Source organism: Onthophagus taurus, chromosome 7, assembly GCF_036711975.1.
Source record: "Onthophagus taurus isolate NC chromosome 7, IU_Otau_3.0, whole genome shotgun sequence".
NCBI classification, from domain to species: domain Eukaryota; kingdom Metazoa; phylum Arthropoda; class Insecta; order Coleoptera; family Scarabaeidae; genus Onthophagus; species Onthophagus taurus.
The window spans coordinates 33,473,553-33,499,942 of NC_091972.1; the positions used below are offsets into that span (position 1 = coordinate 33,473,553).

Sequence of the window (26,390 nt, forward strand, 5' to 3'; positions counted from 1 at the left end):
GTACAGCCGTGGGACTGGCTAAGGTTGTTTCTATTAATCTGACATATTTCTATCAATTCCCGGTGCTTTGTGATTTTGTGGGAATCCGCTATAAGACACATAGGGCTTCCTGTTTCGGCTCTCCATTCAGAGAACTCTCAAAATACTCCCTCAAAAGTCGAGCAGCTTCTAATTTAATTTTGTTTGGTACTCCTCCTTTACTTTTCCAATCTCAACTCTCGTATTTAGTCTTTATACGATATTCTCAAGAAGGTGCCACTGCAAGAACTATAATTTCTCGTATTTATAAAATATTACGAATACAAAATATAGATATTCTTGTTGAGAGCATATTTTACAGCGCAAAATACTTTACGCAAATAAACAGCACATAGTGTCAATAATAAAACTGCAATTTCTGTGTAACTAAAAGATCCTAAAAAGATAGCATTCAAAGGGAAATATATGGAAGCACAAAAATGATACTCAAAAAACACATGGTAGAAATTAACCTGAATGCCCTACACTCAATAGAAATCAGAAAACTGAAAATTTTTTAGCAATATGTCCAACAGTTTGAAAAGATTTTTGAACATATTCACCTTAAAGATTAATGTTAAACTTTTTAATATTAAAAAAACTTATTTAATAGGACATAAATCTTATTGCGTATAAAAAGAAAATAAATTAAATTACAAAGCTTTCAGGCATTATCAAATTATAAATCCATTTAATCAAGTTGTGTATGTAAAGTTTACAACCACATCAAGTGCAACCTGATGGTATTCAGTATCGATTGACCCCTTCACCGATGCCCCTTTTCAACGCCAAGATCAATAGAGACCGGCAGTAAGCGCGTGTAGGTGACAGAGATGCTCTGATTTCAACCTTTTTATGGGTTTACCGAACAGGATACCGGTAAGTTTGTTGGAAAACATTTAAAAACTCGTCAACAAATACAATTATTATCATTTTTTAAACTCGTTTTAAGGACGGTTAACTTAGATTAAATTACCTGTGACATTTCATGCACAAACAATGCAACTATAACGACTTACATTCAACACACTCAACTTGTTATTCTAAAAGAAAAAAATGAGTATTGAAATTTACAACGAATTTTAATTTATGAATACTAAGGAAAAAATGTGTGAAGAATCGGCTTGTTTGGTACCCAGTCTGGAAAACCCTCAAAATGGATCTTCTTCTGGGTTTAGAGGTAAGTTATTTTATTTATATTAAAATTTTTTTTGATTCATTTTGTTATTTAAGTGGTGACTAATAGGGGAAGTTCTGGAACGACAAGTAATGGTGGAGATGCTTTGGTTGGTTTTCATGAAGATGCAATATCGCAAGCTGCAGCTGGAAAAGCTCAGTTATTGCTGTGTATTGCTTTGGGATTTGCTGTTATTGCTGATGCTTCGGAATTATCACTCTTGGGGTATATATTACCTGCGGCTGAGTTACAATTATGTCTGGATGATCATCGAAGAGAATGGTTGGGTAAGAGTACATTGACATTAACATGTTTATGTGTATTTAGGTAAATTTTGATTTAAACAATGGAAAAGAAACGTAATAACAATTTTCAAGTGTTTCTTAGAGAATTTCAGTATGTACCAAAAGTAGACTTACTACATAGTTTCTGTTAATTAAGAAATTGTTTTTGTATCAAATTGAAAAATAGATTTCAGTGTTTAATTGGATGTACAAATCGTTTTCTAGTTCTAATAGAAAGATCTTGGTGGATTTTTAAAATTTGATTTCAATTTTAACATCTGTTCCTAAACTTGAAAATTAGCACTCTTAATCGCTTTTTCAAAAATGCTTCTTTATGTATCTGTTTCACATCTCGACGCTTTAGCTTTAGTCTTACTTCTGCCACGACTAAATTTACACAACTTAAAATTTATGATCTCATTGCGAGATAAGGCGAAAGCGAACGTTAAGAAGAATCCGTCTTCCGCTAGATGGGACTATTATAAGTCTCTGCGGAACTTAACGGCATTTACTGTGAAGGCAGAGAAAAGAGCTTATTTTCGTCATATTGGTAATATGCGTGACAGAAGACAATTGTGGTTTAAACTAGGGTCACTTAGTTTGAAAAAGAAGTCAGTATCTGGTATTAATAAGGGCTTTAAAAAATGTTAATGAACTGAATGATTACTTTCTTAAGAGTATCTCTGATATTCTTGATTCAATGCCTCTTGATCAATCGGTTTTGGATTTTTATACTAGTTTGCCTAATAATGGAGGTGTTTTTGAATTTTCTACTGTTTGTCCTACTTTGGTCGAGAAACTTGTGTATGATTTAAGGTCATGTTCTGAGGGTAGTGATGGTATTAGCGCCGATATGATTAAGCTTGCCTGTCCAGTCATTTTACCTTATTTCACACATATATTAAATGTCTGTATTGCAGAGGGGAGGTTTCCGGACATTTGGAAGCATGCTCTAATTAAACCTATTCCTAAAAATCAAAATCCTACCAGTTTTAGTCATCTGAGACCTATTAGTTTATTGCCAGCTTTTTCAAAGATTCTGGAGAAGATACTAAAACAGCAACTTGTGGAATATCTTCATGAATTTAATTTGCTTCCGGAATTTCAATCAGGTTTTAGAATGAGTTTTAGTACTACTACTTCAATGATGGCGCTTATGGATGAGCTGATTACTGCGATTGATCAGGGTAACGTTGCTATTCTCACTCTGCTAGACTTTAGTCGTGCATTTGATACTGTGAATTATACCATTCTTTTGTCGATTCTTTCGTCAATTGGCTTTGATTCGACTGCTCTAAACTTAATTAGTGCATATCTGAATGGTAGATCACAGTCGGTTGTTATTGATGGGGTGGCATCTGAGTGTCGTGAGGTTATCTCCGGGGTTCCACAGGGCTCTATTCTGGGACCGATTTTGTTCTCCATTTATACAGCTCATCTTTTTGATCGGATTCAACATGGTACACAGTATGTTTACGCGGATGATACGCAGTTGGTTCACTCCTTTCATCCCTCCCAATGGCGGGAGGCTATTCGTCGCATCAATACTGATCTCCATTGTGTTTATGAGGCATCCACTGTACACTGTCTGAGGATCAATCCTGATAAGTCGGCGGTCATGATCTTTGGGAATACAAAATTCACTTCAAAAGTGGCTCGGCCCTTTGGTATTGTCATGAATGGTACGAAATTACCTGTAGTTGATAGTCATAAAAGTCTTGGTTTGGAAATTGATAGTTCTTTTAGATATTCGTCTCAGGTCAGTAAATATGTTAAAAACGCTTATTTCGCCCTCAGGCTACTTTTTCCGCATAGGTCTTACTTACCCATAGATGTCAAGCGGATGTTATGCGATGCTCTTGTTTTGTCTCAATTTAATTACATGGTTCCTGTATACCATCCAGCGTTAACTGCTTTTGATTCAAATAGAATCCAAAAAATTCAAAACTGCTGTTTACGTTTTATTTATGGCATACGAAAATATGATAAGATATCTCATAAGTTAGTTGACGCTGGATGGTTGTCGATGGGGAACAGAAGAGTGCTTCAGACATTAGTGGTTTATCATAAACTAATGTTGAGTAAGACTCCAAGTTATTTATATAGGAAGATTAATTTTAGAAGTAACGTTCATAATCGATTGACTAGGTTTATTTCCTTTATTTCTCCACCTGTCCATCGCACGGGTTTGTTTGAGAGATCTTTCTCATACCATGTTTACAAATCCTATAATCTTATTTCGATGGCTGATAGGAAGTTAAGTGTATCGACGTTCAGGTCTCGGTTATTTGAAAGATTATTCAGATGTCAGTGTGCTTCTCTGTTGCAAGGGGTCCCGATATCGAGTTGCGTTGCGCATGTCACGGAATCGAGTTTAGTTAATTAGTTTATTATTTACAACTAATTTAATTTTTTTTTTTTTGGGTTTTGTGTTTGTTACGTCTTCAATTATTAATGTTTAATACCTCTTTTTGTTATCAAGGTCCAGATGGAAGAACAGGATTTTATTTTCCTGAATCTGCGCCTCGTGAATTGCTTGCCCCACTATGCTATAATAGCTCTCTGTGTTTAGATAGTTTTATTTTGTACCTTTTTTTTTTCTTTCGAATCATTTATTGTTTTTATTTTTGGTTATATTATCTTGCTATATTATATTGTTTTATTTCTGTAATTGCTGTGTGGTTTGGCAATAAAGTCTATTATTATTATTATTATTATTACTAGAATTGTTTGTTCAGAAGAAACAAAATAAAAAAATTAATTTCACTGTAAAATAAAGTGACTTTAACGTCAACAACCTAATCTTGCGCAATCAGCAGGATATCTTGACCGACTAAATAAAAATTTTCGGATGTGTTTGTGCTTGTACCTGTTAGATTAAAACAAAGAATTCCGAACATCGACATTTCCGAGGAATTACGACGTTAGGATCGGATCACATTTTGTAGAATACTGATCATAGATTAAGAAACCACGAAGAAACAAAGAAGAAACCAAATGCAAGCACGAACGTAAGTAGTTCTAAGGATTTTATGTAAAATTATCAAAAATCCACCTTCTAATATTCTAACACATTCTGTAAACATGATTCATCCGTTTACAAGAGCGTATACCCCAGGTGGAAATCAATGCAACCCCAAACTTCGATGGAAAGATGATAACATTACTTCTTTTTATTGAGGCTTGGGAAGAACGTTGTACGTTATGCAAATCTACTGATAACTCGATAATCGCTTTCCATATTAAGATAATTAAATCGAGACTAGTTACTGCGACTCAATGTTTGAATACTTGCCAAGCATTATCTACATGGTGGGAAATCAAGAGCTGTTTAGAACTGAACTATTCCAATCAGAGACCAGGGGAGCTTATTTATGCCAGAAGATAATCAATTAAACCATGAATAATATTCTTCGTGGCCTTAACGATAATATCTGTCATGTCTATCTGGATGACATTGTAATATTTTCTACATCTCTTCAACATCATGAAAATCGTCTCAAAGCAAGTGGTTAAGCAAGCTTTTCAATAATCAATAATCGGTTCCGAATAAGTCAAAAAAATGTAAAAATCTTTTATACTAGATATGCCGATTTAAATAAACCTTTTGTGATTACAACCGATGCATCAAATTTTGCAATAGCTGCAATAATAAGCCAAGGAAAAATTGGATTTGACAAACCCATAACTTATGCTTCGCGAACTCTCTCAACAACCGAATGAAATGTTCTGCTTGCTTTGGTAGATGCTCTCATATAATTCTCAAGTTGTTGCCTTTGAGCCATTTCCTGAGATATCGAACGCCAGCTATCTCGCCATCCCAAGTGGTCTTGATTCGAGAGAGTTATTTACAGGCACGGATTTCGGAAGTCTGTTGTCGATCATACGACCCACGTGGTGATCCCATTGCCTCTTCCGCTGTCTTCCCCATCTCACTATGTCTGGAACGTTGCATTGATCTCTAATATCCCGGTTTCTCACTTTGTCTACTCTTGTTTTTTCCACTATTAATCTCAATGTCTTTATCAGGGCTACTCATAACATGCTCTTGGTTTCGTTTGTTTTTACTCTCACTTCTATTCCATATGTCATTATCGGTTTTATACACATCTTACATGTATATTAGAACTTTGCCCTCTATTCGCATACACGGATTTGACCAAATTGTATCTCTTAAGCACCCTGATTCTGCTGATGCGTTGTTAATTTGGTTCCTCAAGTCTTTCACTGAATCAAGCCAGCTAGATATATGTACGCCTAAATAGTTAAGTTGCATGATTTGTTCAATTGACTTATCATCGGTCACGAGTTTACATTTGACCGGATCTCTTGCAGTAGTGATGGACTTGGTCTTATCAATGGAAATTGCCATTTGGAGATTATTGCTTACATGAAAGATATAATGCAGTTGTCGTTGTAGGTCGTCTTCTGTTCCTGTGATTATTTATCATCTGCATAACACATCATGCTAACTTTAGTGGTGGTCATCACGTACCTCATATTTCAAGATATATTAGGAGATGAAACATAAACGGGCAAAGACTGTCTCCTTGTCTAATAAGAATTTTACACTCTGCGTTCACTTCCTTTTAAGATCGTATACATTGCAAACAGGGAATCCACCATATTTACATAACTTTTGTAAAATTGTTTGAAAATATATTTTAATTGAAAACTTTCTATTTACTTGCAGTTTCGATTACTCACTTAGCGTTGGGAATTGGAGCTCTCTGTTGGGGATTTTTAGGCGATAAAGTAGGAAGAAAACGTGGTTTGATCAGCGCTTTAGCTGTTGGCGGTCTCTTTTCAACAGTGTCAACTGTAATGCCAACTTACGGAACTTTTATGACTGCAAGGTATTAACATAAGCTTTATCCTAACAATCGCTTTTAAAAACTCACCAGCTTTAATCATATTTCTTCGAATTAGCTGCATTTTTTAATTGCAATGAATAAAATGATAATACCAAAAGCAAAAACTACTTTTGTTGTAGGTTTGGATCTGGTTTAGGAATAGCAGGCGTAATGCCTTTAGCGTTTAGTTATTTAGCTGAAACTTGTCCAAGAGCGACCAGAACCCGCTATATGAGTCTTTTATATTCTTTTTGGCCAGCTGGAGCCCTCCTAACCTCAGCTATCGCCCATTTAACGTTGCCCAGTAACGGGGCGGAAATCGTTTCCGACAATAAAGAACATTGGAGTTCATGGCATAAATTTTTACTTTTAAATATTTTACCAATAGTTATAGGATCAATTTTTATTTCAACTATGTCCGAATCTCCCAGATATCTTTTAGAAGCCGCTCGAGAAATGGAAGCACTCGAAGTTTACCAAAAATTACACAAAATGAATAAATCTCGAACTCAATATGGATTAACCGAATTGGAATTACCTGGGAGAAGTGCTTATCGAGAGAGACCGAATAATTCTTCAAGAAATGCTTTAAGAATTATGTATGATACGGTAAGTTAATATTATTTAAAAAAGTAATTTTAATTAAAATGACTTGTAATTGTAGTTAAAAGAAACTTTTCAAAGACTTTTATCACCGTCATATTTCGAGTCAACAGTAACTTTATTGCTTTGTCATTTTTTAATGTCGGTTTTATACATGGGTATATCAACGTATTCAACGTTAGTTATAAAAGATATAAACGATGCACAGTTTACCGAGCTTAAAAAGCACGTGATCAACGAAAACTATACCGGAACTGTTTTTAATAGTACCATAGAAAACGTCCAATATACGGGTACAGTGTTCAAGAATGTAACGTTCAGGCACATGGAATTCAGTCATGTCGAGTTTTTCGATTGTATTTTTGAAGGAGCTGAATTTTCCAATGTTAAATCGTCAATTACTTATTTTGAAAACTCTACAATTAAAGATTGCAGGTAAAATTTATTACCTATATGAAGTTAACCCCCAATTTTTCTAACCCTCAATTAGATAGGAATTTATAGTATTTTGATTATAACAAGAGAACCTCTCAACCGATTTTGATCAACTCTATGTCATCCGTGATAGATGCACGCTTAAAGACGATTGAAAAAGGCTTAATCTTCTTAATAAAACGCGGGACAACTCTTACTCGTTTTATTATTGAATTAACATAACCTCACATTACATTATCTCTTATTAACTATATGTTTACATATACATACATGTGTATGTGGTTGCCTAACACCCTCCCTTAAACATATATTACTGTTAATCATTAACATTTCAAAAAAAACTTAACATAATCCAAAACAATTGTTACAAAAAATAAATTTTGACCTGAAGAGGGGTTTGGTGAGACTGTCTGCTGCCATTTCATCGGTATTTATATGTCGGATAGTTAGTTCCTTCTGATCGATTTTTTCGCGTATGAAATGGTGGCGAACATCAATGTGTTTCGACCTCTGTCGACAGCCACTTGTTTTCGCTAAATCTATAGCTCCTTTGTTATCGCAGTAGATGATAGTTTCTTCTTTGGCATAATCTGGGTCTAGTTCTGATATTAGTGATTTTAACCAGATTCCTTCTTGACATGCAGAACTTAAACTCATATATTCTGCTTCGGTGGTGGAAAGAGCGACTGTATTTTGTTTTTTTGTGGACCAAGAAACTGCTGCTCCTTGCATTTTAAATATGTATCCAGTGATGCTCTTTCTGTCCGAGTGGTTCGCCCAATCAGCGTCGCTGTATCCTTCCAAAAACTGATCTGAACTCTTATTGAAAGTTAATTTTAATTCAGTTGTTCCTTTCAAATATCTAAAAATTCGTTTAACTGCATTCCAATGTGGTAGTCCAGGATTGTTACAAAATCTGCTGACCAGATTCGTCGCATAGCTTATGTCTGGCCTGCTGACCTGACAAAGGAAGAATAAAGCTCCTATAGCTTGTCTATATGGTATCTTCGCCATAGCTTCTTTCTCTTTCACACTGCTTGGACTCATTTCATCATTTAGCTTTTGGTTTGGGTCGCAAGGTGTAGCGGTTGGATTACAATCCTCCATATTGAATCTTTCAAGAATTCTTCGGATGTAACCAGTCTGATCGATAGAAACAGAATTCCTGTTCTTGGTTATTCTCATACCTAATATGTTACTGGCCTTTCCCAGGTCCTTTATTTTGAAGTGTTCCTGTAGTTCAATCTTACATTTCTTGATTTTTCCTTCATCATTTGCTAGGATCATTATATCGTCAACATAAATTGCAATTATAATCATGTTATCGCCTGATCCTTTATAAAAAATGCATTGATCTGTGTTTGACTTGTTGTAACCCAAGTTATTCAAAACATCAGATAACTTCCTATTCCAAGCTCTCCCACTTTGTTTTAATCCGTACATTGCTTTCTTTAATTTTAGTGCTTTATGTTCATTTTTCGATGATCTTAGAAATTCTGGAATTTCGATGTAGATATCTTCATCTAACGGTCCTTGGAGGTATGCTGTCGTTACGTCTACATGATGCACTGACAAATCATATTTAACAGCCAAGGAGAGTAAATATCGGATCGAGTTGTATCTTACGACGGGTGAATATGTTTCGGTATAATCGATGCCTTCTATTTGATTGCACCCTTTTACAACTAGTCTCGCTTTATATCTTTCTATTTTACCATCAGGATTCCTTTTTATCTTCAATACCCATCTTGTTTTTAGTAATTTTCTGTCATCTGGTGGTTTCACTTCATCCCACGTTTGATTTTCTAATAAGGAATTGATTTCTTCTTTCATTGCTTCTGACCATTGTTCCTTATTTGATCCTTTTAGTGCTTCTTCAACAGTACTGGGTTCACCATCCTGCCTTAAGGAGAAATATGTAACAAAGTCTTCCATAAGCCTTGGTTTGGGTTGTCTACTAGACCTTCGAACCTCGTGTACTTTGACTTGTGCCTGGTCCTCCGAGTCGTCTTTCGATACTTCATTTGGTGTATATGACTCGTCCGTTTCTTCTCTTTCTTCTTCGGTTTCACTATTTTCCGCGTTGACCTCATTCTGTCCTTCCTCTTCTTCCTTTTCTTGTTGGAATGTTATCTTCATTGGTAACCTCTGATCCGAATTTTCTGGATGTTTTCCATTTTCTAAGAAAATCACATCTCGGCTTTTTGTTATCTTCCGTGTGACAGGGTTAATAAGTCTATAACCTTTGGTTTCTTCACAATAACCCATGAAGATCAATTCTTCAGACTTTGTGTCCCATTTTTGACGCTTTTCTTTCGGTATATAAACCATAGCAGGACAACCAAAAACTCGTAAATTCGACAGATCTGGCAACGTTCCTGACCATAATTCTTCTGGTGTACGGCCTGTGGCGAAAGCGGGTGAACTATTTATTAGATAGACTGCCGTATTTACTGCTTCAGCCCAATACTTTGTAGGTAATTTGGCTGCTATCAGCATTGACCTGGCTCGTTCTACGATGGTACGATTCATCCTTTCGGCAAGACCATTTTGTTGAGGGCTGTATGGTACTGTAGTTTGATGTCGGATACCAGCCTTCTGCAACAAATTTCTTAAATCATGGTTTACGTATTCCTTACCGTTATCACTGCGAAGAGTTTTTATTTTCTTGTTAGTTTGATTCTCGACCATAGTTTTGAATTCTGAAAATACTTCTTTAACTTGGTATTTGCCCTTTAAGAAATAAACAAACACCTTTCTTGAATGATCGTCTATTAGGGTTAGGAAATATTTTGCTCCGCCAATTGAGGTTTCTTCCATGGGACCACATAAATCAGAATGGATTAAGTTCAGTATGCTATTTGAACGTTTCCCACTAAAACTGAAAGGGAGCCTTGCTTGTTTCCCTTTAATACACGCAATACATGTATCTTCTGTTATTTCCATCCCATCTAATCCATTGGCTAGACCTTTCATTAACAGTTGCATCCCTTTTCTGCCTAAATGTCCCAGGCGTTGATGCCAAATGTTTCCCAAACAAGTCGCAATCATAGCAGATTCCCCATTTACTTCTTTGGTATTTAACTTGTAAATTCCTCCAGTTTCTGTACCGGTTGCTATTACTTTGCCTGACTTGTCAATTATGTTGCATCCTGTTTTGTTAAAAATAACATTATAGTCATTACGAACTATTTTGCTGATTGAAAGGAGATTTACTGCAAGATCAGGTACGTGTAGTACATTTTTCGCGACAATGACATCTTCATCGTCTTCTGAGGTATGAATAAATACTTCCCCTTTGCTTTCGGAAGGTAATTTTGACTTATTAGCTGCTATCACTTCAGTTCTGGTATGCAATTGTGCTTTTTCTATTAGTTCAGCATGCGGTGTCATGTGAGATGAAGCGCATGAATCTAAATACCAGCTTTGGTCTTCTTTTAACTCAACAGAACTGTACAGAGCAAAAAATGCCTTTTGTTTACTCTTAGGATTGTTTTCCCCTTCTTGTTTATTCGACTTGTTTTTGCATTCCGAAGCGTAATGTCCGTATTTGTTACAAGCATAACATCGTATGGCCTTTTTGTTATTTTTCTTCTCGGGAAAACTTTTGAATGAAGAACCTTTTTTCTGTACGTACATCGCCGACTCAGCATCTTCCGTATGGTTGACATCTTGTAAAAGTTTTGTTTTAATTGAGTCACCTGTTATTGGGGTTCCGGAGCTCTCTAAACCCATGATCATCGGTTTATATTCTTCAGGTAGGCCTGCCAACAACAACGCTCCGATCCATTCTTCGCCCACTTTAAAATTTAAACTATTTAATTTGTGTGCGGTCGTCGTGATTGTATTCACATATTCTGCAGTCGATTTACAACTTGTAAGCCGTGTAGTAACCAGCTGCCTGAGGAGACCAACCTTTCTTGTTAAGCCTGAGTCCTCGAATGTAGATTGTAATTTATCCCAAGCCTCTTGTGCTGTTTTGGTGTCTTGTATGTGACTGTAATTGATTGGATCTACCGATAATATTATTTTTGCTCTAGCTTTTGTCACCCTTTTAATATCAGCGGTATACGTTGAATTTCCGATGACGCATCCCCATAAGTCCTCGTGCTCAAGAAGCGCTTGCATAGCGAACTTCCACGTGTTATAATTCTCCTGACCTGTTAGCTTTTCCACAGCAGGTAAACTGGAGCTAGCCATAATTCCCGTGATAACCAATAAATCAAAAAAGAACAACGTGATCGTCTGTGACGAGGTTCGATTTTTTTTTAGGTTAGTTTTTTTTTTAACGTTCCGGTCGAATCGACTTTCGCTTTTTCTCTTCTACTGATCGTCCTTTACTCACATAGGCGCGATCTGGGCCCATAACCTGATAGATGCACGCTTAAAGACGATTGAAAAAGGCTTAATCTTCTTAATAAAACGCGGGACAACTCTTACTCGTTTTATTATTGAATTAACATAACCTCACATTACATTATCTCTTATTAACTATATGTTTACATATACATACATGTGTATGTGGTTGCCTAACAATCCGAGAATACCATAAAAAATCACCTTTTTTAAGTGATCTAAGAGGACTACTATATCCTTTGAGCTTTTGTAATCCACTACAGTTAACGAGGAGCCTGCACACTACTTCACACCATGTGCCACGTCCGGTCAGCTGGCAAGTGGTGTGACATAGGTGCTGGCTCAGTCCTCTGAATATCAATGGTCATATTTCCTTGGTACCGCAAGGAAGTCTCTTAGGACCTCTTCACTTTAATATTTATATCAATGATATATTTTCAATAATTAAACATTATCATTGTTTGATGTATGTTGATAATTTAGAAATTTTTACTCGCGTTTCTTCACCTTTGGATTGCTCAAGGCTACAGCGCGACATTGATGCGCTACGTCTTTATTGCAGATGAATTTTTTTGACACTGAACACTGCAAAATGTAATGTTATTTCTTTTACAAGAAAAGCAAGCATGATCAGATACGGTTATAGCCTGGGTGATAGTACTATACGCAGACTGACCCAGGTCAGGGACTTAGGCGTCACATTTGATGTCAAACTAACGTTTGACGGCCACTATTGATAGAGTTTTTGCTTGGCTTCATTATGAGAGTTATGCAAAATTTTACAATTATTTATGCTATAAGAAGATTGTATGTTCCGTATGTGCATGGCGTTTTAAGCTTCTGCAACTCTATTTGGACTCCCCAATATGAAATATATATTACCAGAATTGAAAGGATTTAAACGAAATTCCTAAATTATCTATGGTTTAAACGCAACATCGCTTACATTGATTACGTATCAGCCTGCACCTCCTTCAACATTTTATCGCTGTGTCAGCATCGTTCATGTGGAGATGAAGAAGAATGCTTTAACATTCCATAAAATCATTAATGATGACTATTGATTCTCCCAGCCTTCTTGAAGTCGTTAATTTTCATCATAACCTAGAATAGAAAACGAAAGTTCTTGTCAAAGTTTAGACATTGCAGAAATTGTAAGTTATAACCAGTTGTTATTTCCATAAGCTCCATTATTTTAAAAACTGCACTCAGTCCATCGTTAAAAATACTAACAGCAATATCTGTACTTAAATCCAATATATTTTTACTGCTTGATTTGGTCTTCGGAGCGATCGATCAAACTAATGAATTAAAGCTTTCATTGCTATTTTGAGTGTTTCATTGTTGGTGGATGTTTATAATTATGTAAGACTCCTTCAGCAAAAGCTCCTTGCCACGCATACCACGAATCTCCTCCCGACGGACATTTGCCATATTGAGGCTTCTCGTCTGTTGATAATTTATGAAATAGAGTTGCCCAAATATCATTCTTCATATCTTCTATTGAATGAGGATTGCGCCGAATTGCCAACCCATAATATTTACTTAAATCGTCAATAAGTTTACCAGTCAATTTACCCTTTCCACCAAGACCTCTTTTTGATTTTTTAACGTTACGCAATCGAGTTTCCATGCGTTTTTCCACATGATCGATGCATTCCTTTTTCTGTACAACAGTATTTTCATAAGATTGAGTATCTATAAGTCCTTTAAAATTTCTACTGTCGTCTTCGCCGGTGTAAGGAATGTATTTAACATTATACAGACTACATTACATTACATAGAATACATATCGGGTAGGCGGACCAACCAACCTTGCACCGCGACCCTAAGGATCTATTGTACCCCGATAGATATCGTTATCAAATTTCACCGTGCAGTCCAATGTTCTTAACGAACATTAATACCTTGCTCGGTGAAAGGCCATTCAGATCTTTTGGCGAGATAAACTTCGACCCATAAATCGAGAATCTGATACGGTTAACGGCAGGGCAGTGGCGTAAAACATGCTCAACCGTTTCTGTTTCCTCCGCACATAGTCGGCATTCAACATCGTCGGCTAAACCTAACAAGTTCAGGTGTGCTTTTAATCGGCAGTGCCCAGTAAAAACACCCATTAGAACTTTCATGCTACTACGGGCAAGTCCTAAAATATTCCCGGGTTTGACAGTGGCAATGTTAATAAACACCTTAACATGTCTCATTCCAGGAGAACTGGTTCACAGTAGGTGAAGTCGCTCTTCAGCCCACAGTCCAATTCTATATTTGGCCATCGCAAATGATACACCAACTGCTAGTTCCGGCCCCACAAACGCTTCAGCGCTGCCATCTCGTGCTAGCTTATCTGCCGCTTCATTGCCAGCAACCCCAGAGTGACCCGGGACCCAGATTAGAGAAACTCTGTGTGTTTAATGTTCTCTTACAATCACTAACCAGAGCCGACACCGTTTTCACGGCTTGCAGCGCCTGGAGAGCGGCTTGACTGTCTGAGAAAATTCGTACTGCCATGTTCTTCACCCCTCTTTCAAGAAGGATTTTAGCACCCATATCAATAACAAATACTTCCGCCTGGAATACAGTACGGTACGTACCCAGGCTGTAAGCTTGCTTAATTCGAGGTGTCTGGCAGTATACTCCTGCTCCGACCCCTTCAGGCGTTTTTGATCCGTCTGTGTACAAGCAAATGTCTGCCTGAACCAGAGAATTTTCATTTTCCATCCAGGACTCCGCTTAGGCAATACAATCTGGTATCGAGCATTAATCACTGATAGTGATACCCCCAAATCTGACGGCATTGATAGCACAGTATCAGTGCTAATAATGTCTTCCGCAGCTCAGTAGTAGGACATGTCGGAACAGTTTTGAGCATATTGCTTAAATCTGTAAATGGTTGTTCTAGCCACTTTCTCTATATGGAAATGCAGAGGAGATAGGCTAAGTAGAACCTCCATTGCTAGAGTTGGCGTTGTGCTTATCGCACCAGAGATTGCCTACTCATTGAATTTGTGAAAGTTTATTGATAACTGACGTCTGTCGGACTTTCCTATACCAGGCTGCTGCTCCGTATGTGATCATAGGTCTAACCATAGTCACATACACCCAGTATAGTCTTTCAGGGGTAAGACCCCAATTTTTTCCACAAAGACTGCAAATGTCCATTCCATAACAGGGTTTTGTCTAGGATTACTCCTAGATAGTTGGGTGGATTAGTCCATCCAACTTTCGTTTCCTGGTGAAGGGCACAACAATTGTCTTTTGCGGGTTTATTGAGAGGTTCTCTCCCTTACACCAAGCACAAATGGTATCTAGGGTCACCTGGATTATACAGATTAAGGGAACGTTCATACATCTCAATTACTGAGTCTATTTCCATTTTTCCTGCAGAACCTTCATGGTTTGACTGACAAACTGTCTTATGCGTTTCAAGCCATTCCGCATACTCTGCGCTATATTTTTTCTTTTCCCAAGTTTCACAACTTTTGCAGTACTTAGATTTGACGATGATGTCGACAACTTTTCCGGTATGCCAGCCAACTAAAGAAGCTAAGCCGAAAAGCGATGTAAGTCCTCGTTTCCTCCAAGACCCATCGCCAGAGACAGTCAGTTACTACTTTCTTTCTCTTCTTTCACTGCTCCCTCCATACTAATTTGACACACCGAGCGAGTGGCGACCGAAATTGTGTTCACAGCAGCTCTATAAACGGTTTGATCTATCGGTCAAGGCAGATCCATTAGGGCACAGAACTTGATCAATCCATTCATACCGATTATCAATAAACGCATTGCTAATACTATTCGTCTATTCAGTTCATACGCATTTCTAATAAATCAATAATATTGTCACACTTTTCGCATGTAACATTTATTTTTAAGCCCAAGCCTAGCATTGAAGTATGACTAAAAGTTACTCTAGAATGGCACTTATGGCACACTACAACGCTCTAGATAGCATAGAACACGGCAATAAAATTAACGAACCAGTAGCCAAATTATTATTTTTACAAATTAATATCACTTTCACCTGCACTCTTTAATTTTTTGGCAGATATCTCACACCTTCAACAAACTGTGCTTCCGCAATATTTTGACATTTTAGTGGAATTCCAAAGAGATTTCACTTCGGGCAATATAGAATTGAGATATTGTTCGCCAATATCGGTTGAGGGGTTCTCTTCTTATAATCAAAATATTATATATGTAAAATCTTATCTAATTAACTTCTTTTATTTATTAAAATTAATTTATTTTTGATTGCAGATTTTTTGATACTGATTTATCCGAAAGACATTTTATCAATTGCAACATGATAAACAACACTTTTGTATCGCTTTTATCAAGCTGCATGACCAATTTTGATTACAACATTTATTTGGAGGATTTATTTCAAGAAACCGTCTCTTGGGCAAGTCCAATGTTACTAGCTTTGTGTTTAACTGGATTTTTATTGGAAGCTACAAAACGCCCAGCGGTTTTAATCGTGATGTTTGTTTTAATATTTTTAACATCGATTGGAATATTTTTCTTAACCAATTTTACTGCTGTTCTAATCGTATGTGGGATCCTCAAAGTTTTAATGATATGTGTTCTTAATGTAATTACTGTGGTAACTATCGAGGCATTTCCATGTAATTTAAGGTAAATAATTTAATTGTTTAAGGTAAAAAATTGATTTCGTAATAAATTTTAGATGTTCAGCTCACGGAATTTTATGCAGCGTTTATCACTTTACAACATTATTCGCAATTTCACTTTACAATTATTTATCCCAGGTGTCTGTAATAGCTTCTGGTGTAACCACAATGACTTTTGCTCTCATTGGAATTCCTTTAGCTGGAAAATTACAAGATAACAGTAAGATCCTCCTTTAAAATGACAAGGAAGAGTAAGTAAAAGAAAAGATTGAAATGAGGATCGTAAGATCGTTTCGTTTGAGGACAATTAGTAATCTGTGATATTGTTTTTAAAATTATTAAGTATTAATTTTATGATGAAAACCGAGATAAAGGAATTATTCTCCTTATACCCTTTTATACTTGGCCACAATATATTGAAATATCGAATAATATAGTCGAGATTATGCAACTGAGCGTCCATATTTGTATTAAAAAAATAGTGTCTGCACAATCATGCTTCGGTACCTCTCTGTAATTTATAAGTAAATCAAAATAAGGCGGCAAAAAAATAATCATATTGCATGTGCAATAGATTTTAGATCTCTTTTTGGTTTCTATTAAAACACATACGAATTAAGTGTTTATCTTTGGCTTGTAAACATATCACGTAATTGAACATGTAGGTTCCTATCATACATGCTTTTACAAGGTATAAATGAAGTTAATGAAGGATAAATGTGATATGGATAACAAAGGTAGCAAATTTAGTATCCCTTTTTATTATGTGTATAAGCAGAGCTGGGTAAAACCATACAAAAATTAATCTTTTTGACGTGAAAGAAAGGTTTTGTAAATTTTTATCTTGTTATCTCTCAAAAGATGGAAGATTAATAAGCAAATATTCTCCATCTTGATTTTCAGAAAAATTGAGCAGTTCCATTAAAATTCTTTGAATTAAGACACACAAGAATATCGTTTTGATATTTGCTGAGCAAAAATTCTCAAGTATCTTTACGTCATACACTTGGAATAACTCAATACGACCATATCTAATTTATGAGAGTTATAACTCATTGTACGATATCTGACACAAGCTGGACTTTAAAACATAGAGCTAATGCAAGGTAAAAATGATGATATCATACTTGATTCAACTTACAATTAGTTCAAGATACGTTAACATTTGATTTAAGTGCTCAAACGCATTAGGTAAAATGAACAGGTTATGATATTTGAACTAAAATTAGAACTAACACTAGAAACTTTCGGGTTTTGCCGTGCGTCTTTTAAGAAAAGGTTTGATGTTTCGGATGCCATGTTGCAACCTTCTTCAGAAACTGGTTCGAAGTGTCAGTGGTAATTCTAGTTTTAGTTCTAATTTTAGTTCAATTAACACCGACCGTGAAAGCTTTCGTACTTAGGTTACGATATATTACCTATTATCCTATATGGAAGACTAAAACCCTACTCCGAAAAGATCATAGATAATGCAGGTACTGCACGCAGAGTTAGTCAAACGACCAATTATTTGTAATACAGATTTTCGAATAGACAAATAAATTTAACATCGAAGCCCACATTTGTTCATCGATTTTGAAAGTGCCTATGACCTACAAGAAATTTTTAATGAAGACCATAAAGGTGGAGTTTAATACACCTTTGCACCTAATTCTGCTAGTAGAACAAACACTGGAGGTGGAAAATGTTGTAAGAATACAGGACGAAATAACATCAAGAATCAAAATGAAAAAAGGTTTGCGCCAGGGTGATGCACTACCATGCATACTCTTCAACATGGTACTCGCGAGGCTCACTTATCAACAATTTGCATCAAGCTCGACAGCGAGCAAATACTAACATGATAGAACCCTACTGTGGAGATCCAACACATCAACAAGACATCTGTAAAACTTATCCATCGGGGAGGATCATCGAATCTATAAATGTATTATACTTGGGTTCAACGCTAACAACATCGCTGGTTCCTTCAGATTCCGTCAATTTTTTTCTATTGAAACTTCTGTTTGGCGTTATTCTTTTAAGTTCCATCTCAGGCTTATCTAGTGTAAATAGTAGTCAGCGAGCATGCTTGGTGGAACTTTTCACCCTGTTCTTCGCTGACTGATTTTAAATGTTTGTTGAACAGGATCTTACACGTTAGTGAAGGAAGTGAAGTTTATAGTCAGGATCCTTGTAATTACCCAGAAATTTATTAACGACATCTTTGAAGGCAACCCAAGCTTCTTTTTTCATTAGTGTCATGCTAGTCTCAAATAGCTTTATAATAATATCTGGACCAGTAAAGATTCCCTCTTGCAACTTTGCATCGAATAAACAAAACTTTTTGCATAGGTATCTGAATAAATCGCCATCTTTCGTAACAAACTACTTCATTACACCCAATTGATATGCAGAGGAAATGTTAAAGTATTGTTACTCATAATTTTTGGGTTAATTAAGCTTTTCCGAATCACATTCATGGTGCCAAGTTGAAAATTTTGTGTTTTCAGCTATTTTTTTTGAACCAATGTTGAATCTTAGCATGCTAGCTATGGCTTGCTACTTACAGATAAAACATGGGTACTTTGTGTATTCGTCTTGTTGACCAAGAACTATGGAGATAAGTTGTAAAACACAGCAAAAAAATGTACCGTGATAAAAATTGTTTAAATCAGCAAAAAGTACATAAAGTTTAATTATCAATTCCTTTGTGTTTTTTCATCGTAGGCCTGTGCAATCATTTCAAAGCAATTGTGATGCAAATGTAAGATATTCCAAAGTATAGTTGTCCTAAAATCTTTCAATCAGTATGCAGAAAATACAGGAAATTCACTGCTTGGCATAAAATGATACAAAATAAAGAAATGCAACATGTGGTTCCGGATCCAAAGACTTGTTAAGTAAAGATAACCTTCGATTTGTCAATCTTAAGTGCCAGAATCCATCTCTTTGGAAGTACTTTACATTTAGCATTTATGTGGGGGTTTTATTTAAATAAAGACCAAAAGCCCCACCTTTTTTAAACTAGTTTATTATTACAAATTAAGATGTTCATCTCAACTTGTCTTTAAACAATTTACTTTAAGACCTTCACCACAATGTGTCTTCTCTCTGCCTCTTCTGTGCGTTCTGTCTTCTAACTGTGCGTGTCGTATTCTAACTTCTAACCACTTCTAACCGAATCTTCTTCTCGACTTTTATCGATCGAGCTGAGCCGAGCCCTTGACCGAGTAGACCTGAAGGGTTTCGCATCTTCTAGAATCTTTCCTCCGTTTATAGCCATTAAAGAAATATATTTAACGATAAAAATGAGATTAATAGTTAGCGTACCCAAATCATCAATGCCAAGAAATACATACCGGCTGAAGATTTTTTGCTGGCCGAAAATTAATGGCAAATATAACGATTGTTGTTTATGAACTCATATGTATATCAGAAGAAAGTAATCGGATGAATATAGTATTAATACAGAAAAATTTAATGTGTGTTGTAACCCATATGGCAATAACAAGTGCCATCTTGAAAAAAGTGTAGAAGAATTATAAAACTTGCGTGAATTGGTATAATTAATTCCAGATGATAATTTCCAGATGAATAGAACAAATCAAGTGTGAGCTTGCAGAAGAAGAATGTTGGAATAACGTTAGTTACTTGGTATTTGTGCTGGGAAAAGTGCTTGATAGAGTACTGGTGAACAGGTTCCGGAGTTTGCGAAAGTCAAACGATAAGTTCATGAGAATAAGAATGATTTCACGATTCGATACAATGTTGATGCTGGATGCTAGGGTGAGGCGTATGGTGGAATGTAAGACGAAGGGATGACACTGAATGCTGGTCAGCATTTAGATACTTATATTTGAATGCGAATATTTCCAGCGGCGCATGGAGTATTAGTGGAGAACCTTAGAAACAAGAACATGTGTTACACACTTACACTGCGTGAGACTTAATAATCATTGCGATATAGAACGTTGGAGACTTTCTTGTGGACTAAATGAAGTGGTGAAGATATAGAGGATGAAGATGGCTTACAAATGCCTTGGGTCAAAAACAAAATGTATTAATTAACAGCTATATGTATACTGTTTCTTTATATTAAATTAGCTTTGCTTAAATAATCGTGTAAGAAAAATGCATGTCTAATATAAAAATACTTTTGACTAAATGGGGCAGTTACCCTCAATCGAATAGAAAAACCGTTTTTAAAAAAATTGATAAATAGAAGGATTGGTAACATTTTCAGATCCTAAAATTGTTTAATTTTTTTTTAAATTTTTACAATAATTAATATTAAAATTCAAAATCCCCTCTATAAAAGCTTTGGTGACGTTTAGGAGGTTTTCACGTAAGATCAAGAAGACACAAACGTGCATCGCTCGGATCTCTTCTTCTAGCGCATAAGATTCTCGTGGCATCTCGCTCATGCACCTTTTATTGATTTTTATTTCAACCAACCGCGTGCGAAACGACGGTGACGACACAAAAGTTGTTTCAAATTTTCATTATTCTTTTTTTGGAAAAACTGAAGATTTGTTTGAAAAATAAAAAATTATAGAAGTCTTTAGTTTTGCTAAACTATCGAATAAGCCAATAAAAAAAAGTGTAACGGCCCAATTAAAGGACCTGAAGTAACAAAAGTTTTACTGAGCAGATTTCATTAAGAAATAAGCACGAATTCTACTTTAAATGTAATCGCTCCTTGTATACCAACACAACCAAAATTGATTTTAAAGCAAAGGAGGTGCAAATGATATCTTCTAACCTAATCAAATGGTTATTTTATGACTTAACATCGTAAATTTTGTTGGAATTATAGTCAGATTGTCTACATTAGATGTAACTTACAAGGTTTAATTCGCAAACCTTATTAATTCTCTCCTGTGAGACTGAAGGGAATGAGTTAGTAATTTCAAATGACTTATGAATTGCAAAATGATACACAAATGCCACTTAATGACTCTCAAATAGCTTATATAAAAATGGTGAGAATAGTTCGAAGGTCACAAAAGATTGAAGATTTAAATTTTTAACACATATTTTAAGTATTTCATTTCCTTTTACCCAGTTCTGCTTGTAATACAACGTTAAGACAAGTTTTTATTAAATTATACCCTTAGATTGTTCTATTAATGATTATAATTATAGTCTCAATTTTAAAAAATCTAAATTGTGATTTATAAACGTCAAATCGATATAGCATATCATTAATATCCGTCGTCCATAAAACTAAAAGTCAATCAAGATTTCAATAAACATAAAAAACAATACTATATGTTACCTATCTTTGTACAGTTAACTCATCAAAATGTTGTTGTTTATTTGTTGTGAATGTTTAATAAATTTTGCTTCATGGAAATTTACTTTTATTTTTATTACTGTCATGTTTAAAACATAAATTAAAAAAAGTATATTAATTATTACTAAAACATATACATATTTATTATTTTGCAATATATACAATATTATTTTACAAAGTATTTTATTTAGAGATATCCTAAGATGGAAAAAAATAAAATCCTAATAACGTGCCTTAAAAACTAACGTAGTTTCTTTCGTCTATTTCCACCTGAAATCTTCACAGTCTCGACGTTGCGACATATACAAAGAATATAATTAAATTTCTCCTTCATCAAAATCTCTTCAATACCTGTATACGCGACGTGATATTTTTGATCCGAATATATATATATTTATTGATACGTTATTTTCGTTAAAACTGGTGATTTTTACGAAAATTACTATTTAACGAGTTAAATTATTCTTTTTCTCGGTTGTTAAAAATGAACAACAATCGATAAAAAAGATAAAAATAAATTAAATTAACAAATTGTACAACGGTTGAAATGTAAGAGTGTTAAAATTACTTTTTTAAAAATAACTTTTTTAAAGATTTCTTTTTACCCATCACATCTAACTTTAAAAAAATATAATTATAAATTAATTCTCTACGTTTCGTGGCGATCGAGATAACTATTTACTATCCATTTACTCCTTTAGCTATACCGCACCCGAACTTGTTAACGTTTCTTGTACGGATTGCGGCAGCTGATGTCTTTTGAGATTTGTACTAATTTGTCTACTACCCAAATTTGTTGCTTGATTTGACCAATCACCAGTTGGAACTATCGTTCTGTAGAATTTTGATGTGGTTTTATTGAAAATCGGTAGCAATTCATTAGCTTCATTGGAAAGTGCCTAAGAAATCATTAATTAAAACTCGAAGGACTTAACAAAAAATGGGGGAAGCGGGTAATTTTTTACCTTCATATATATCACAGCGTCTGTACCATAACCTTCGCAAGATAACAAAATAAGATCGCCATGAAAATATCTTGCGTAAAGTCGTGAAATTGGTAATCCATAACCGTAACCAGCTAATGGAACTGTGTGAGCATCGGATTTACTAGGTTGTGGTGCTGTTGAGTACATATATTTGAAGATGTGATCGGTTGTTGATCTAGGAATACCACCTCCTTTATCTGACATCTACAAAGTTTTATTTTTTTTTAATAATAATTTCTTAGACACCAAAAAATATTTTCTAAGCATTTTAATTTCATGGAATTAATTTAAAACGGAATTAGGGTCGAATAGGAGAAATTTAATACTGTAAAATCATAAAAACGCGTTAAAGAACGCTAAATAGAGAAAAGATTTCCATTGTTGTTCAATAGTTTAATTATTACGGGCATTATAATTAGTTAATTACCTACCTTTAAACAAATGTCCTCTTTTCCTTTCGCAACCGTCACAGTTATTGGTGGATACTGATCCGAGGACGCGTGATATTCCATGACCGCTCTCATGGAGTTTTTAAACAGCTCGAAGAGCATGTGGTACATATGAGATGGTACGTAAACGATTTTGATGCCACGTTCCTGTTCGACTTCTAAAAAAGAATAAAGGTTATTAATAATAATAATTAAAGTTTAAATTTATACAAAGTATTTTGATAAATGAGATTTTAACCTTAATTAATTGTTCGTTGAACTATTAAATAAAAATTGGCTTACCGTTGTGTTGAGACTCTTCAAGGATAAGGTCAGGACTGGCGAGGTAATATTGATCACAAAGGAACCTGGCATTTTCGTACGCATCCTTAATTACACTAACAATATCACAATGTGGGTCTATACATCCTATGTATTTACTCCTGTTGGGACCTGGTGCATTTTCAAGTTGTCCACCGAATAATAAAGCTGAAAATAAAAATTTATTTGTCAAATTTAGCAATAAGACGTTCGAAATTTAATAATAATAATAATATGACTTTATTTGTCCCATTATTGTATATATATATAAAATTATTATAAATTAAGCCAGGACAAATTAGGCGGAGTTCAGGTGCAGCCGTAACAGCACCTGCTCTTCCACTCAAACCTAATAAAACTAATTCTATATATACAAGAGAGAAAAAGTAAAGAAAAACGAAAAGAAATAAGAAAAGAAAAAGACTCGATGGCGAAATCATAATTAATTACTAAGCGTAAACTGCCCGATCCCTGTCGCCCTACAATGCATTCTGAATTTGAGACAAACGGCCCTTCATTCTATGACGAAACAACCTTGAAGAAGTGCTACATTTTATAGTTGATGGCAAATCATTAAGAATATGTGTTATTTGGTATGAAAAGCATTTCTTAAATAGCTGGTGATGATGTATCGGTGGGGTAAGAGTGCCCTTGAATCGAATATTCAATGTATGAACATCGGTACGAAATTTTATTTTATTGAACAAGTATGGAGGTTTCTTCAAAGTAATTATATTAAAGAACAAAACCGCCGAATGAAGTATGCGCCTATTTTTAATGTTGAGCCAACTCAAATCCTTTAATTAGTGCGAAACATGCTGACGCCCCCGTAACCCAAATATCAAGCGCAAGCAAGAATTTTGAATTTTCTGAATTTTTTTCGTATTACTATACGAAATACACGGATCATACAATGTATCACAATAATTAAAATGCACTAACACCAAGGCCTCGCACAAAAGCACCCTTGTCCTACGATTGAGGAACAACCGACCGCCATAAATCAGCTTAAGAGCGGCATACGCGGAAGCAGTGCACTTATTGATGTGTTTATCAAAGCTAAAATTTTCGTCCAATAAGACACCCAAGTTTTTCACACAATCTTTCAGCGGCAATACTTGATTGTTGACAACTATCTTGACCCGATCCCGAACAGAATTGTCACTTATCACCTTTCTTAGCCCAAACAAAATCAGCTCTGTTTTAGCAGCATTAAGACAAAGGCAGTGACGCCTAGAAACCAGCTCCAAAGCCTCTATATCCGAAGTCAGACCTAAGGAAGCATCATCGACATCCGATGGCAGAAAAGATATATATAACTGGGTGTCATCCGCGTAGAAATGATAATTACAACTTTTTATGTATCTGTTAAAATGCGATGTGTAAAGCGAGTATAGCAGTGGATAAAAATTGAACCCTGAGGAACACCGGACGTTGTCGAAAGAAACGATGAAACGCGACCATTCACCTTCACGCACCGCATTCTGCCCGTCAAGTAACTGTGCAAGAACCCCGACGCAAGATCATCAAACCCAATGTAGCGAAGCATGACATACATCAAGTCATGATTGATAGTATCAAAAGCCTTTGAATAATCTAAGAGACACATCAAAGTCAATTTTCCTTGGTCTGTGCTTCGTATGACATCGTCCACAATATTCGATAGAGCTGTATTGCAGCCATAATGCTTTCTAAAACCTGACTGTGTAGGCGGTAAAAGGTTGTATTCCGTAACATAGTCCTTTAATTGAGATTCGATTACTCTTTCTGTAATTTTTGCCAATATCGGTAAAATGCTAATACGATTTGGTGCTAAAACGAATTGAAGTTACTGTTTTGTTGATATTAAATGATAGTGCGTTTAAAAAACAAGTTATTGCTTAATTGTAAGGCGTAACATTTTTATCAATTATTTGATTTTTTATAAAATCATTTCGTAGGACCCAGTTTATAGGTCTTATTATATTTAATGGCGATATTACACGGTTCAACCAAATTGATTCACTTTGGTTGAAAGGCGCAGAAATAAAAGATATGGTGTTTATACGTATCCACCAAAATGAACTATTCAACTCACTTTGCGCGGCAGATGTCGTCGAATCAGGTCGTACGGTTGGAAATAACCTTAATTTGTGATCATTAATTAAAGAGTTGGTGGGTACGACCATGGATATTAAGAAGACAGACCTTGGGAGCTTCAAACTGTCTATTGACAGAATTGGCAGAAGAGGATCCAGATTCATATAACCTTCGAATGAATAAAACAGAATTTGAAAAACTTCTAAAAATGGTTACTCCGTTAATCCAGAAAGAAAGTACTGTGATGAGAGATGCTTTACTAACACGAATAAAATTGCAAATCGTCCTCAAACATCTTGCTACTGGTGATTGTTTTGGATCATTGGAACAATAAAATTATACAGAGTACTCCGATGCACAATTTGTTCTTTTATCCTAGAAGTATGTGAAGCTATCTGGATAGCACTCCGAGATTACATCAAGGTAATCAGTGACATAAATAAAACAACCAATTTATATTTGTTATCTTTTATTTTTATTGTACCTATATAATCTACAGGATGCATTTTATAGCTGATTGCAGTACCTCCGACGTATTATTTTCATTATATTGGTCAAACTGTTGTGTAGGTGTTTGAGTAGTAGGCTGAGTGTGATAAGTCGGCGAATTTTGAGTTAACGTTTCAAATTGTTCTTCAATAGTATAGTCTGGTGAGTTCACGGATCAAGATGTTTGAGATGATGAACATGTTGAATTTGCAGATTGAATATTTGTATCTACAAAATCATATGTAGACTGTGAATTTAATGGGGAACTTGTAGTGGAGAAGCTTGCAATGGACTGCAGTCGTTCCTGAACCATTTAGTAGTTTTTGTTGGCAGATTAAGGTCCGATGTAAGAGGAGTATTCTTTAACTGCAAGGAACATGTACTGAATCATTCAATACATGTGTTTACACGTTCAATTCTCTTTCATTTGCGTTGAATGATGAACCGCAATT

At 35.3% G+C, this 26,390-nt stretch overlaps 2 protein-coding genes across 2 annotated transcripts in view; one reads left to right on the top strand and one right to left on the bottom strand.

The window, feature by feature from the left end:
* Positions 1 to 742: 742 nt before the first annotated feature.
* LOC111418788 (synaptic vesicle glycoprotein 2C-like) lies at positions 743 to 21,695 on the top strand. Its single transcript, XM_023051460.2, has 8 exons — positions 743 to 897; positions 971 to 1,198; positions 1,252 to 1,482; positions 6,173 to 6,335; positions 6,473 to 6,941; positions 6,997 to 7,370; positions 15,984 to 16,361; positions 16,414 to 21,695. The coding sequence occupies exons 2-8, from the start codon at positions 1,108 to 1,110 to the stop codon at positions 16,592 to 16,594; spliced, it is 1,887 nt and encodes a 628-aa protein (XP_022907228.1). The 5' UTR covers positions 743 to 897; positions 971 to 1,107; the 3' UTR covers positions 16,595 to 21,695.
* Positions 21,696 to 21,749: 54 nt separating this feature from the next.
* Positions 21,750 to 26,390, bottom strand: part of LOC111418780 (pyruvate dehydrogenase kinase) — a 34,626-nt gene continuing 29,985 nt past the window's right edge. The window contains exons 3-6 of the mRNA XM_023051451.2: positions 23,353 to 23,538; positions 23,053 to 23,228; positions 22,601 to 22,825; positions 21,750 to 22,534 (exon numbers count right to left, since the gene is read on the bottom strand). Coding sequence (XP_022907219.1) covers positions 22,337 to 22,534; positions 22,601 to 22,825; positions 23,053 to 23,228; positions 23,353 to 23,538 — 785 coding nt within the window. The 3' untranslated portion in view covers positions 21,750 to 22,336. The remainder of the gene's footprint in view (positions 22,535 to 22,600; positions 22,826 to 23,052; positions 23,229 to 23,352; positions 23,539 to 26,390) is intronic.